The 15682-nt window shown below is 38.4% G+C and overlaps 1 protein-coding gene across 1 annotated transcript in view; it reads left to right on the plus strand.

Moving 5' to 3' along the window:
* The window catches only part of GALNT2 (polypeptide N-acetylgalactosaminyltransferase 2), a 100941-nt gene that overhangs the window by 41542 nt on the left and 43717 nt on the right, over window positions 1–15682 (plus strand). The window contains exon 2 of the mRNA XM_050893655.1: window positions 15170–15260. Within this exon, the coding sequence (XP_050749612.1) occupies window positions 15170–15260 (91 nt within the window). The remainder of the gene's footprint in view (window positions 1–15169; window positions 15261–15682) is intronic.

Below are 15682 nucleotides of genomic sequence, written 5' to 3' on the forward strand. Positions count from 1 at the left end.
TAACAGTGTCTGAGAACTTCTGACTCATGTAGTTTGAATCCCTCCAAGTTTGATGAACAACTTGTTTCTTATTCTCTTCTCTAAATCTTTTGGGTGAAACAAACTGTTCTAGGACTTAAGAAATATCCTGAAAAGTTGTTTTGTTTTGGGTATGTTTTTTTTGTTTTGCCTTAGAGGATCTAGCTTTCAGACTTGAGATACTGGATTTCTACAGCTGTAACCTGTTGCTCTCAGAAATATTATCATTCGGCCTTGAAGTGAAAGGACTGGCTGATGAAACTTGACACTTCTAATGCCTCATTGTGATGAGGAATTACAGATGATTTGAAAGAACAACAATGAAGGAAGTAGTTAAAAAACCAGTGATGCAACTGTCTTGATATCTACATGTAGTATCTCACGTTACTACTTGTTCCCTTTATCCCCCTGTTGTCTGAACTGTTGGGGCTGGACAGCTGTTTTATGTGTTTGTAAAGGATGAGCCTGCTTGAAGTTCTATGTAAAATGAGATTCTGTATAAAAGAGAGATTAAACAGTCTCTACAATCAGTAAAAGTGGAAAATACAGCCGTAGCAATCTGATTGCACAGTCCAGTGTTGAAAATTTTTTTGTGTGTGGTGAGATGTCTCTGATAAATTTATTCAACACAGTGGCACTTCATAATGGAGTGTGAGACTGTCTTAAAGACAGTGATCACCTTTTTAGCCAGAAAGAAGGTTGCTATCCTGTAGAGATTATGTTCTAGTCGGATAACAATTGGAAAAGAGTAGATGAGTCAGATTTCAGGCGTGAAGTGATGTTACTGCTGTGCAAAACTGAGGACCACATCCGCAGTGTATGCGAGAGCATAAATGCCATGTTTTCAGACTGATGCAAGGAAAGAAAATGTCGCTGTCTCAAATAATGTATTTTTTTCCTGAGTATTTTGTGGAATAGCCAATACTAAAATAATCCTCACTCCTTTCCCACCATGTCAGCTATTTTGTTCTGTCATTTCTGCTACTGTTTTGACTGTTACAGAAAATGACATGAAAAATGATGAGAAATAAGAAGTAATATCCTGTTAACAAAACATGAACTCTTTATGGTCATGAGTTGTGCTATTTTTTAAATGATTTGTAGTGTTAGATACTTACTCCATTATCTGACTGTATCTTGCTTTGTTGACCACCAATATAATGAGTTAGTATGTTCACATAGAGTAATTAAAATATTTGTAGCAGTGCAGTGATCTTTCTTAATATGAAGCCTGCTGGTCAGTACAAGCATCAAACTGATAACCATATTCTTACTGGAGCTAATCTGTGATTTGGAGTGCCTTCTATTGTATAGACATACATTGTCTTTCCTGAGTATCATGTAGTCCTCACTGCCTCATCTTTGACTTTTCTAATCCACGTGACAATGTATTTTTTCAGGAAGCTGAACACACCCTTTTATTCTACCAGCTAAATTTGAGAATGCTGCTGTGGCTTGGGTTCAAGACAGTTGATAGTACTGGTTTTTTCCTTAGTTTTTGTGAAATCTTGTTGCTTCTCCTGAGGTTTCTTTCTTCTTTGGGGTAATGTGTCTGTTAATTTTGTTATTTGCTGTTGTGCTGTGATCAGGATTTCAACTCTTCTCTCACTTGCCAGAGAGCAATTAATTTTTTTTTTTTCTGTCTTCTAGTGGTAGCTCAAATTACTTATTAGGATTTCTGTTGCACTTTTGAAAGCGTACTTGGTCTCCCACACTGTGCCTGCCCCCATTTTTCTACCACAAAGTAAGTCTATGATTTGAATTAACTTCTGGCCACTAATGTAAAAGGGTACTTCTCTCTGTGTGTATGCATGTGTGTGTATATTTTTGTGTGTGCATATATATGTATATATGCATGCATGCACATGAATTTAAGAAGTCTTTCTCCTCAAATCCTTTTTTTATTTTCACACTTTGGGATGACTTCGGACTTAAATGTCAGTATATGGGCGTATCTAGTGAGAGGAGGCAGAGAGCTCACTGTTGAAAATAGTGGGGTAGTACGTATTGTGGAAACAGTAGATGATAGGAGTGACATTTTGCTCTTGTCTTTTATATAGCATTCATGACTTCCAAAACAGATGATGGCTTTTACCTCATCTTTTGGCATTTTCCAATGTTAAGGCTAATATTCCATTTCCAAGTTGGTAGTAAAAAACCTTGTTTGAGCTAATGAATTCTAGAAGATGGTAGCTCATAAAATCCTGCAGAAGGGTTTAAATTTCAACTTTGCGAAGTTTCTAATAGTTTGAGTTAGGCAGCCTTAAAGTGGAATGTAAGTTGGAGTCATCTTTCCTGTCAGAGTCTTTTGAGTTGTTAAATTCCAAGACTTTTCCTTATTGGTAGGTTTGAGAGCAGCACAAAAGCTTTCTGCATTGCACCTGATTTAGCCGTCATGCTTGGATCAGCCTTTAGTTCTGGCTTTGCCCCCTCTTAGGTCAGTTTCTATGATAAGGGCTCTTTGTGGAGGTTGTGTGAGATCTCTGTGAAGAGTGCACAGTTGGTGACCTCTCCTCTGAGGGACTGCAGATGAATAGGCTATAACTTGAGCAGACTTTATCCTCCATCCTCTTCTTGCTAGGCCTTAAGACCCAGGAGGAGGTTTCCCACCTCTTTTTAGAATAAGATTAACTCCAGTGTGCCTGTGTAGTGTGAAATCACCTTCCAGCTTGCTGCTTGCAAGTGTGCAGAATTCCTGGGATGCTTCAGTAAATTGCCAGTCTTCTAAACTTTCAGTCTGAAAAACTTTTTTCCTGTGAACAGGTTTGTGTATTGTTGGCTTTGTCTCACAACTGAAGGTTATGTTCTCCTAGGTCTCAGATATATCTGATACACAGTGGAAATCTTGAAGGTTTTGCAGATAGGACCTAAATTGTATCTAAAGGGCTCCATTTATACACTTGGTATAAAATTAGCTGCATAAAGCTGCTGCTCTGCTCTGTGCCTCACTATCTGCCTTTGCTCAGGACTGAACAAACAGGATCCTACTTGAAGGCATGTACTTTCTCAGAAAGTACAGACAAACTAATGAAGCGCAGTTTAGAGGAAAAGCAGCACTGTGTGCTAGGAGCAGAATGTATAGCAGCAAGGCGAAATGCCTGATTTCCTGCCTTGAAGCTGTGGGTCTGTGCATGGTTGAAATTTTACTAATAGAGTGCTCTGACATTGGTTTCCTGTAATAGCATCAGTTTGGGTGTTAACCTTAGTAGACAAAAAAGCAAGCTTTTTTTTTTCCAGTTGGTGCCTTATTTCAGAATAGTGTCTTTCAAAGGTATAATGTTGTATAGTTTTGTTATGTGTTAAGCAGAGATACAAAGATCTGCATTGCCTACTTCAGATATAAATCTTAGTATTAAAATTTGGCAGAAAGATTTTGAAGAAAGAATAGATGTCCCTCTATCTCTGTAGTGATTCTGTAGTATTTCTTCCTCCTGATGCAGGGGTCTGCCTTTCACACTTCTTGTCTGGTTTGTGATAGGCATTCATTTCATTATGGGATTGAGCTTTGATTTAGTAGTCCAGAGTATTTCAGATGAACAATGCTGTCTAGGTCTGGCAAAACTGAAACATGTTATTGGCAATTATCTGTGTCAATTTCATACTATGGAACCTTTAATGTTTGAATGCATTAGTAGATATCATTTACTGTCAGAATTTTTGGACTGTACTAAAACTTTACACTTGCTGTGGACAATATTTTTCATTTTGATTTTTTAAAAATAAGAATCTGCAGTTAAACACTGATGCTAAATAGTGATACTATGTGTACTGTGTCATGTGCCTAGAGCTGCAGAGACTTGTCCATAAATCCTAATGTTGGGATGGAGGGGAAAATATGCAGAGAGTTATTGAAGGCAGAAGTCATCTGTCAAATGCAAGCTTGTCATAAGGTTATTTAATTAGAGGAGTTACTAAGTAATTTTTCAGACTTCTGGGACTTACTCCATCTGTTTGTATTCAAAGATGTCTTCCTTGAAAGAGGTAGAAGGAAATAGTTCCCTTGTTTTTCAGTGGCTCAGTTTCTGAATCTGAAGATTAACCTTTTCCCCTTTTTAAAAAGGTTAAGATTTTAAGTCAGTCTCGCTTTTTGTTTTCCTATTGTTTTCTTAGAGAACAAAGCAATGCTTTTGCATGCTACAGAAAAGATCCAAGACACAGCAACTTTAATTCTCGCGTCTCAACCTATCTTCAGTTTCCTTATATGCCTGCGATAACCTTCTGTTAGGGCTGAGAAAATGTGGTGTGATGTTGTGTTGCTTCATTGTATCATAACCCTGCAGATCTGATCCAGCAAAACACTCAACCTGTTAACTGCATCTCGTTTTTCTTTTTTCTGTTTTTTTTTTTTCTTTTTCCTCATCCAAGATAGCTCTCTTGGATCCTATTTCTAGGTTGTTTTGTTATAATAGTCAACTTGTTCCCTTTACTAACAAACTGCGGATGTCACTGCCACAGCAGTTTTGCCTTTACATATACTTGCATTTCTGATAAATGTGTATCCTTTTGATCTCAGTTACATTTGCAAGTTTAAATATTTATAAACAAAATTAAGCTGAAAAGGGTTTAGTTCTAATTGCTTTCCCTTTTTGCTCTCTGTGCTTCAAGATGTGTGGAAAGGCATGGGAGTGTGTTTCTTCCATTATTCCCTTCTGCCCTGGCTCGTTCTTGTATTGCAGCTGAGGGATTGCCTACTGCTTCCTTCAGAAGTATATATATGGAGAATTGGAAATACCTGGTTATTGGAATGCTTCAATATACTTAAGTTATTGGATGCATACATTTTAAGTCGAGTTCTGCTTATTTATTCGATCCTTTGCTTTTCTATCGATTATTTAACTCCAGTTTCCTGGAATTCCAGAAAATATAAGACTTTGTCATGTGTGTAAATATTAAAACAAAGCACCACACCCTTGGCTTTCTGTGCCTTTTTTTTTTTCTTTTCCTCTCCTGTGGAAAAGCTTTTTTTTTTTCTTTTTTCTTAGAGAGTCAGTCTTAGAGCGAAGAGCAAGCAGTGATGACTTGAATTCAAAGAGGATTAGGGACAGGACTTTGAAATGCAGGCTAATTCATCAGACCCTTCTGATATTGTAGAATTAATAAGAGATGGCATTAAATCATGCCTGAGCATTTGTTGGAGTAATTGCCTTCTTTCAAGCAGAAAAATATGTAGTGGTTTTGAGTGATGGGTGGTTTAATGTTGTAACTAAATTTGTAATCCTTTACTTGTAACGGGAACACCCCTTTCAGCACTTTCTTCCCTGCTACCCTGGCTGCTGCTTCCCTTGCATCAAATACCTCAGATAATTTAGCGGTTGATCTTGTGGTTTAAAAAAAGCCCAACCAGTGAAATAATACATCCATACCCCCCAGCTCACTGTTAAGTCAGCTGAATGAATCGGATCACCTGATCTGCCACACCAGTGTCTATAAGGGGAGAAGTGGGGACAGTCCAGCGGCTCAGGATGGAGATGTGGTGAAGTGCGAACAGCCCCTTTCAGCAGCAGGTGGCCTTTGAAGCAGCTGACTTGTCAGGGTAAGCAGCACCAGCTATATGCTCGCTTTGCAAAGCATTGCAGCAGTTTAAGATTATATTGTCCTTCTGGTTTCTTCCCCTTGCTGGACTAGTTGTTCCATAGGATCTTTCATCTGCTGTAAGTAAAATCAGCTGGGATTGTTAAACAGGGGCTTAGTCTAATCTCATTAATTTTTTGAATGACTAACGTGCCCACTGTATCTCTGAATTGGAGTCTGTGTACTTGTATGAAGCTACTTGAATGTTCAGATTTCACGTCTTGGAAAGCGCTCAAGCAAGAAAATGAATACGCACAGTAATTCTCAAACAAGAGCTATGGACTTTGAAAGAAGCACAGTAGGCAGATACTGTTTCTGCATCAAGCCATGCCTTGCTTTTTTGGGACCTGTTGCCGCTTTTTCTACCTTGTCCCATTCCAGAAACTGATCAATTAAAACAATCAAACAAAAAAGGTTAAAATATTCTTTGCAGACATTATAAAATGTGGGAAAAGCAGTAGGTATGAGAGAGGCACGCTAAAATTAATGCTGCCGCCTGAGTATGTACCTCAAAACACTTAACTCGTATGAGACATGATGACAAAGTGCTCCCTGGAGGTGGACGTACCAATAAGATGCTTTTAGTAAGTTGCAAATGGTAAAGTTTTTGTGATGCCTTCCTGACTCTTCTTTTTTGCTGTTGTAGTTTTTTTTTCCTGGCATATGTATAACAGATCAGATCACTCAGCTCCTTTTGATTGATGATGATTTATGATTAATTTATTCTTGGATTTTTTCCCAATCTAGCACAACTAAAAGAGCAATGTAAACACCGTTGCTGCTGAGTGTGCACTTACTGTGTAAATCGTGGAACTATGTGTCTGCACTGACAATTTTGGAATAGAAGGCTGTTTTAAACATTATCTAAAAAAACCCATGAATTAACTATTGAAAGAAATGTCTTATTTTGTCTCCATCAATCTTTTCTTTTGGGAACTAAAATTGAGTGATAATAGACTTAGATGTTATCTTGAATTTAAATAATCATTGCAAATGTTTTGTGATGTTTTATTTCCATAGTCTGTGACAGGTAGTGCAGACAAGTGAGGTTTTTTTTTGAGACATGATAAATTTAACAGGAAATACTGGATACTGTTTCTGGCACTCTGTTGCCATCCTTAGAGATGGTTATTCCTTGCTTTCAAAGTTACTGGTGCACTTGAGAGTTTACCCTTCCATTAGTCCCAAGTACCCTTAAATGTTTTTCCTCCTCTCCCCCTGCCCCCCCATCCACCCTTATACATTTACGCAGCTTCATGAATCATGAGCATTGAATAGTCTTAGAAAAAAACAGCAAAGCCTTTTAATGGCTCCTCTGCAGTGTTGCCATTGTGTTCGTGTTCTTTCTGGTGTATGAGACTTTCCCCTCACTTCTGCTGTTTCTGTGGCGAGGTGACAGTCTCTCCCACAAGTCAGAGCAAGATTCTGTTTTGCTTTCTGGTCCTTGGGCACTTCACAGCAGGTGCTGGTCCTGCTTCTGTCTGTGTTAGCCTCTGCAGAGATTTTTGCTTGGTTGGTGGGGCTTCTTTAGGCGTGGTAGACTTGGGTTAGCTGATGTTATTAGAAGTGGCCTCTGGCAAGAAGATGCATTTTTACCCACCCACGCTTTACCTGAGCGGGGGTGTGTTATTGCACCATCTTGACTGTCCTCTCAGTCTGAAGACCACTTCAGCTCCAACAGCTTTTTTTCACTGTACAGCTGAAGAAAACGAAGGGTGTGTTGTAGTTTCTTGGGTTTGTGGATTTTGTGGGTGTGTTTGTTTCCTCTTTCTGGTGGTATACTAGCTTGCCCATTTTCCTAAGACAAGTAACGTTTAGTTTTCTGCTTTCTTAGTAGGTGATAAGGTTGACCACTTAGTTTAGACACTTATTAAGAGAGTGGATGAAATCTCTAGGCAAAAGGGAACGTGGTTTATTAGAGGTCACCTGGAGCTGGATACCTGAATTCTCACGGAGCTCTGTGTTGTGCATTTTTTATGCCTTTAGGATCACATTATAGGATGTCAGATTATTGTGGTTTAACCCCAGCCAGCAACTCAGCACCATGCAGCTGTTTCCCCCTCCCCCTCCCAGTGGGGTGAGGAGTAGGAAAGGAAAGAAAAAAAAAAAGTAAAACTCGTGGGTTGAGATAAGAACAGTTTAATAACTAAAGTAAAATATAATACTAACAATAGTAATAATGAAATATAATAATAATAATAATAGTAATGAAAAGGGATGCAACAAAAAGAAGGGGGGGAAGGAAAAAAACACCAGTGATGCACAATGCAATTGCTCACCACCCGCTGACCGATGCTCAGTTAGTTCCCGAACCGCGATCCGCGCCTCCCGGCCAGCTCCCCCCTGTTTATATACTGGGCATGACGTTCCATGGTATGGAATACCCCTTTGGCTAGTTCAGGTCAGCTGCCCCGGCTATGCTCCCTCCCAGCTTCTTGCACACCTGCTTGCTGGCAGAGCATGGGAAACTGAAAAATCCTTGGCTTAAGATAAGCGCTACTTAACACTCTGTTTTAGTTGTTGCTATCAACAGTATTCTCACACTAAATCCAAAACACAGCACTGTACCAGCTACTAAAAAGAAAGTTAACTCTGTCCCAGCCGAAACCAGGACACAGATGCTTACAGAAGAATTTCATTTGTAAAATACTGAAATACAGTCTAAAACTGCATAGCATTTGTGGGCTAATCAATTAACGCAGTGTATATTAAACCAATGTGGGGATTTGGGGGATAAGTCATGCTGTTACTTTTAGGTTATCTTCAAATTTTAATTAGTTCCCTGAAATACACTGAAATGCAAATCTTCGTATTTAACAGCTTACCTATACTTAAAAGCTTAATGCCAGAATAGCCCTACCTGCCCTACGTGGGGGTTTCTGTTGCTCGTTGGCCCTTGTCTGTGGAATAAGTTTATTGTGCCCAGAAATCTTAAATGAAGTTGAAGCAGAACTTTCAGTTGATTCCATCTGCTGTACAAATAAGTCTTCTGCTGCAAAGCTGGATCAGGCCTTCCTCAGAGACTATGTATACATGTATACCAGAAACTTCAGATAAAGCATTATTTTTGTCTAATCCATTCTGGGTTTATAAAATGTCAGGTTTTATAGTTGTTTTGGTACTTCAAATAGTGCCTGTAAGCTCTAAAATACGTACTTTGCCCTAAGTAAAGGTAAAATTTACAGAGAAGGTAGGGCACTAAGGCATTTAATTTTGTCTGGAGACTACAGCTTATAGTAATTGGCATTTTCAAAATGTTTTGAGTGTATTCACTGAGAGTGTATCTAAGCGTATTTCCTATATATGGAGCCATCAAAGTATAATCTTGATTACTTTTTCCTCTTTTTTTGAGATTTTAAAATTGCCTTCTTGTAGGCATGAGGCGGGTGTGTGTGTGCGTGTGTTCCCCACTGCTGGAAGCTTCTATTTTTGTTTTGAATATTCAAACATACGAAAGGAATGTACCTTTGGCAGCAACTTACTTTAAACTGAGTAAAGGAATAAGAATGAAAATTAAATAATCTTTGCTGTAATAACTTCAGACATATGTCTAACAGTGTTAATCAAATATCACAAAGTATATTTTCAGTGTTTTTTTCTGTTTATGCTTTGCCTCTTGGTGTACTTGGAAATGTCTGGTTTACTAGTGCTAAGCAAGTTGGCAATCAAAGGAAGTCAGCATTTGTTTATGGGATATTTCCTGCTCATCTTGCCTGTAAGAAGCAGTGTTCCAGGCGTTTTCAGAGCATGCTTTATCTCAGTTTCGTACAAAACATTTTGCTGACAAGGGAAGACAAGGGAAGACATGGGTGCCCCGTGAGGTAGTTACATTAAATTGCTAGAGTGCTTGCCTGGCATGTAGGAAAGCTGGATTCATTTACTACAGCGAGAGAGACTTGGAGTCAAGTTTCTGAAGACCTCTTGGAAGGCAGCGAGTAAGCATTGGGTCAGAAAGCAAGCCAACACGCTGGACTCTGTCCTCAGCTGAAGGTCCTCCTGGGTTAGGAGGAACTGGTGCTTCAGAGCCTGCTTAGCTATTCTATAAGCATCTAATGTGATGTCCAATCAAAAGATTGTAAACTGAATTGGGGGGGGGGGGGGGGGGGAAGAGGCAGACATTAAGTGCCAGCAGTAGCAAAGAAGATGGGGCTTTGGCTGCATCTGTGGCTTAGGCAGCTGTCTGACTCTGCTCGGCTTTGAGTCCTTTTCTAAGGTAACTAAGCTCTGTAAGGAGCCTTCGTGCTTGGTTTAGGGGTCTGAAGGCATTGAACTGTTGCAATGCCAAGTGCTGCTCTACATAACATCAAAGTGCTTCTGTGTATTTGGCCCCAAGTACATGATCAGAACGGAAGTGTATGAAGTGCTGAGAGGAGTGTCGTCTGCAGCAAGAGCACCCCTTCCAAAATCATCAACTGATTTGACTGCTCTGTACTGCGTGATGCAGCAAAGCCTTGTATTAGGCCAGCTGGATCAAATGATGCTCTTTGAAGATGCTGCCAGTATTCAGTTTCCTCTTAGAGAATCATCAGTAGAAGAAAATCTGTCTGCAGTTGGCCCTTGGCCAGCATCTTAAAAGCAAGTACCAAAACAGATATTAAGCCTTAGCATGTATTTTGTCCCATGAAGCCACGTTTCTCAGTTATTCGATCTGAGTGTATACTACCAAGGCAAGTAGAACTTTGTTTTTATTCTGTGTAATTCCCTGCTTCGTATTCTGCGTGAAATTCTTTGAGAAGTTGTGCTGGTACATGATGATGAGCAAAGCAGTTGGTTTGATGTGTGTCTAGGATAGCTGGATGGCTTCAGCCCTTGGGTAGCACTGTGTGTTAGCCTGTGAGACGTTTTCATCTGGGTTGCTGCCATTTCCATGGAAGAGACAGTGAACAGCTGTCCAGGTAGCACGTGGTTGTAGTCATAGCTCCCAACCATCTCCTGTGCCTGAATGCTGCATGTTGTTCAGCATCTGGGTTGTCTGTGAGAGGAATGGCTGGCATTGGAGGCACACTCAGCTCACACTTAAGATGTTTTCACCCATAAGAGCTTTGCTGAAGTCTGTGTTGACTTGCCACTTGTAAGGCATGTGATATCTTAATATATCTAGTAATGTTACATGTTGGTAAGTTATTCTCTTGTTGATAGGAAGCCAGTGGAGGATAGAAATCTCTGCCAGAATGAGATCTAATACATAGCAGTTAAATGTCAAATCCGTGATACTTGAAACTCTTAATTAGAAGAAAAGAAAGTATTGGAAGACAGAAATAGGAAAAACAGTAGTAGTTTTAAGTGCTTTTTATATAGGAGCAATACCTAGGGACTTGGATCAGTTTAATATCTTTTTTTTGTGCCAAGTGAAATAACAATTGACAAAACGCTAATTGCTTTGCAACACTTCTAAGCAATATAGTATTCAATGCAAACAAATATACCAAAACCAGAAGGGTAAGTGGTCTGGAAGATCTAAGTAATGGTAATGAAATTACCCACTAATGTACGTCTGTATATAATTACAGCTTTCTAAACTCAAATGGCACTAGTCTTAAATTTCTTGTTGAGTATGATCATGTCTTGTGGATGTGTAGAAATGCTGTAAAAATGTGTTTGAATCTTGCTTTGCACTTGTACTAACTCATCTTCCCTTTCCCCACACCAGTCAGAGCAGCTGCAAATGTGTAACTAATCATTTCATGAAACAATTTTTTTCGAGTCTAGTTCTCAAAACTGGAAAGCGTTTCATATTGCGTCTTTGTCATGTCTCAAATTGAATCTACAGGGTAGTCTTAATGGAGTGGGTGAGTTGAGCAGGAAAAGAAAAGAGGTAATAGCAAGGTTTGTAAACTGATGCGGGCTTTCTGAAGCGTAGAGAGTTTACCATATCCTGAAAGAAAAAGTTGCTGCGCTTCAGTGATTAATCAGCCTAAAAAACCCGCAAATTTATTCAATTTAACCATAATGAATTGTGGTTATGGTTTGCAAGGAATGTTTTAACAAACTGGTAAGTAAATGTACATCACCTTAACTTCTGAGCTTTTGGAGTAGCAAAGGTATTTAGATAATTGAATTTAAAAATTACATTTAATTTAGGTTTATTTGGTACATCTAAAATATTACTGCAATACTGTTGTAAGGTTTCGCACTGAATAGAGTCAAAAGGTTGCAGTTTTATTTCTTCGCATGTCCTCTGGTACTGAATCAGGAATTAATGGGAAGCAGTGACATGATGTGTAAAATTAATGTATGCCAAATCCCTGCAACACGTGCATTATAGCTGGCGTTTACTTATTTTGATGTTGCTATATGTATCCTGGCCTGAGAAAATAACTGCATGAATAACAACCACAAATGGATTACTCTAGTGGTGTTCCACATGCCTCTAATGTTCGGTTAGTGTCTCTGCTAGTTGGCCAGCTACCTTTTTATTTTTTGATAAGCTCAAAATACTTGTCCAAGTGTATTTACAGCATTTACATATTTAGGTTGTAGCCTGATAGTGTCAGCTTTTTTAGTATGTCAGGAAAATAGCGTTTTAAAGTAGTAAGTACTAATAGTATTAGTAGTATTTTAATATAGAAAAAGGCATTAGCTTTTTCAATTTTTGATCATTAAATCTCCCTCTTGTGCTCTCATGATTAAAGAGCTGTGCCTCCTCTTAAATGGTTTCAGCTGCTTTCAACCTTGTCTTAAGCTTAGCTTTTTGTATGAATTACTTTTGTTGGTGCAAGCATTGTTATCTTCTACCAAGAAGATTACTCATCAAATGCAAGCAGCTTTTTAAGATCACATCGGAAGTTGGGAATTTGTTTCACTCCAAGCAAGCTGAAAAAGCAACTCTCCTGTAATGGTGACAACATAAGAATGCCATTTGACCATATGATTCATTCATGTATTACACCAAATTAACATGCTGAAGCCATTTACAGTCAGAGTTGTAAAGAAACTGGTTGTATTTATGTCTATGGCTTTAATGTCTGCTTCCTTCTCCTTTTTGTGCACTCGAGTTCTCTCTAAAGGTTATAACGTATTGTTTGCCCCTAAAAGGCATGGGTTTCTCACATGTAGTTTCCAAATGCTTTATTGGGTGAAAGTTAGTGCTTACAACAGAACATCAGTTTTAGCCGAGTAGTCTATTTTAAAAATAATTAAAATAGACTTCTTTTGGAGAAGAAAAATACCACAAAGCCCTAATCTAGGGCACAAAGGTTAGAGGTTAATATCCCATACTCTCCCATCACTATACTGTTTTATAGGGAGTCCTAGGAGGCAAACTGAACATCCAGCAATCTGCGGTAGGAACTTTCATCCTGGCAGCTTGGCTCACCTCAGAACGTCTGAAGGCTGTACCCAAGTAGTTTCCTAGAAGCCTCAGATTTGTAAGACTTCAAAATGGCATTTAGCTATGAGATCTCTAAATCTAACTTTGCCTTTGATAGTTTATGTTTATTAAAAAAATGAAAACACAACAACAACAACAAAACCCAAAGTGAAAGAACTTGATAAATAATTATGCTTAATGGCATGTGCTCCTCAGCTAGAAGGATTAATGGGAAGGCAGAGTTTTCCCCTAAAGACGTAAAGGGGAGGGGAGGAAAAGAATGAGGAAGCACTCAATAGGTTTTGTTTAATTACGGGAGAAATCCTTGCAATGTTTTTCATTGCTTATAGATGTTTTGCATTTATTTTCCACCTTACATAGGTATTTTTTTTTAGACTCATTACAGTAATTTGGGATAGTGAAGAGCTTTGTGAAATTTTGCAAAACTTGACATTCTTATTGGGAAGATTTTTCTTCCAGCTATAGTTGATACTTACACTTATTAAGTGTTTCCATAGTGTTGCTATCTTTAAAATGGTGCACAAAGCCAAATAACTAGTGAAATACAACTTTCTAGAACCACAGAAAGCTGCTGTTTCAATATGCTAGTGGGACTCAGTACACAGTGACAGATAATTTCCCTGACCAGCATGAGCCATGATCACTTTCTTGAAATGAGTTGTGTGTTTTTTGGGAGTGGTGGTTTTTTGTTGTTGTTGTCTTAAATCTTTCTTTAAGCAAAGTTATTGACCTCCAGAAGGCCCAGTGGCCCAAAGCATGTACCAACATAGTGAAATGTAGTATAAGAACCTGGACAAATTCCTACTTTCTGGTATCCTTGATGCATGATGCTATGAAAAATATATGAAAAACCGATTGTGTTTATAAGGCTGTTTTTCTCTGAGAATGATTAACAATAACAAAAAAGCATCAGTATTCAGTTTTACATTTCAGTATTTTAGAAATCGGATGCCTATTTTCAACATATTTCTGAACTTACATTGGAAAATTCAGGCATGCAGGGACATGCTGAAATGCTATCATTTGTGGTTGAAATGTTCCCCAATATGAGTTTGGCCTGTTCCAACTACTACTATTCTACCCAAAGAATTCCCGGCTATGGCTTAGGAGCTGGGATGGCAGAGACAGTTTGTACACCATCGCCCTATTCTGGAGACTCCGACAGATTTCTAGAAGAGATATGAACTGTTCTGCACTGCTTGGCTTTGGTGCCTGGTAATGGTTTTGGGTGCCCTTATTGATTAGTATAGGCATAGTATTGTATCTTCTTACGTGATATAGTAAAGGTGTTGTCTTTAGCAGGGTTGTGCGCAAATAAAACCAGTATTCTAATTGGGATTTCTTCAATGCAGATGTAGAAAAGGAAACAGAATTTCCTTTGGCAAGTGTGCAAGAACAACAGAAGCTGATGGCACTTAAATCAGTGGCTAAGTGTAGTGTGCAAACCAGCATACAGTTGCTAATTATCTTTTTAAAAAAAAAGTTACCCTCTTCTCTGCTTCTTCCAAATGCATAATCGGATAATTCCAGCTTGACATCTTGTATTTTTGTGGTAATGAGCGTACAAGAGTGTGGGGTTTTTTTCCTGTTGAAAAGCAAATGAGATTTATAGATTCAGAATAAATGTTGGAAATTGGAGGAGGGGGGAGATGAAACTTTTTTCCTCCTCTCTAAATGGATATTATCGGTATTACTGGAATCGCAAATCCAACGGAGTTGCCTGTGAAGCCCAGAATAAGCTCCACTGCAATGAACACATGAAAATAACAACTTGAAGATATTTTGGAATGTTTTTTCCAATAGGAAGGCTGCAACTCTGGATATAACTGCTAGATAACCTGACTTCTCTTTTTCAGATAACTTTCCTATTTGCTAGAGTAGGGCTTTCTTCAGGTTTTGTTTACTCTTTTTGCCTGCATTGCTCATTTGAGTATTACCAATTTAAAAAAAAAAAAAAAATTTTCATCTTTCCTAATAATACATTTCCTTCTTAAATATTTCTTTTTTTTTTCCAAATAAGAATTGCTGCATAAATTAAATGCAAAAGCCTGTCTTAAATTTTTGTTCTGTTTTTTATGTTTTTCAAGTAATGGAGGAAATAATCATGCTTTCTCTTAAAATCCAAAGTTAGCTGTCTTGGACCACTTCACGAGTTTAAAATCCACAAAACTTAGTTATTGCTGTTTGCTTTGAAAACACAAAATTAAATCAATTAAGGAGATTATTTTAAAGATTATGTACTTTTTTCAGGAGGACCCAAATGATATCGACCCCAAAAGGAAAGACGTGCGTGGCAATGATGGGGAGGACAAAGCACAAAGTGTGGAGACGCTACCTCCAGGTATTGCAGTAATGTTTGTTATGAAAGATCCATAGCCATAAAAAATTTATCCTTGAAAACCATAAAACACAGCAGTTGTTCTGATTCTAATAATTCTTTGTAGTTTGAAAGTGCTAGGATTATTTTAGCAATATGTACTTCTCTATTCTTTTAAAGCTTCAGCTTCCTTAAATCTTACTTGCTTCAATGCTTCTTTGGGTTTAAAACCATAGAGAATGTGACTTTTTGCTAGTATGTTTGTATTGTCCTGCAATAGGTTTGAGGTGCTGTAAAAGCCTCTGATATAAAAGTAGTCCATTTCTCTCGAAGGATAATGCTGGCAGGCAACAGACAAGTCGCCTTGGGACTGTGCTTCTGACTGAAGATTCAGAACAAGGTTCATACTTTTTTTTTAGTTTTGTCTAGCTTTTGATGTGGCAGTT

Source organism: Gymnogyps californianus, chromosome 3, assembly GCF_018139145.2.
Source record: "Gymnogyps californianus isolate 813 chromosome 3, ASM1813914v2, whole genome shotgun sequence".
NCBI classification, from domain to species: domain Eukaryota; kingdom Metazoa; phylum Chordata; class Aves; order Accipitriformes; family Cathartidae; genus Gymnogyps; species Gymnogyps californianus.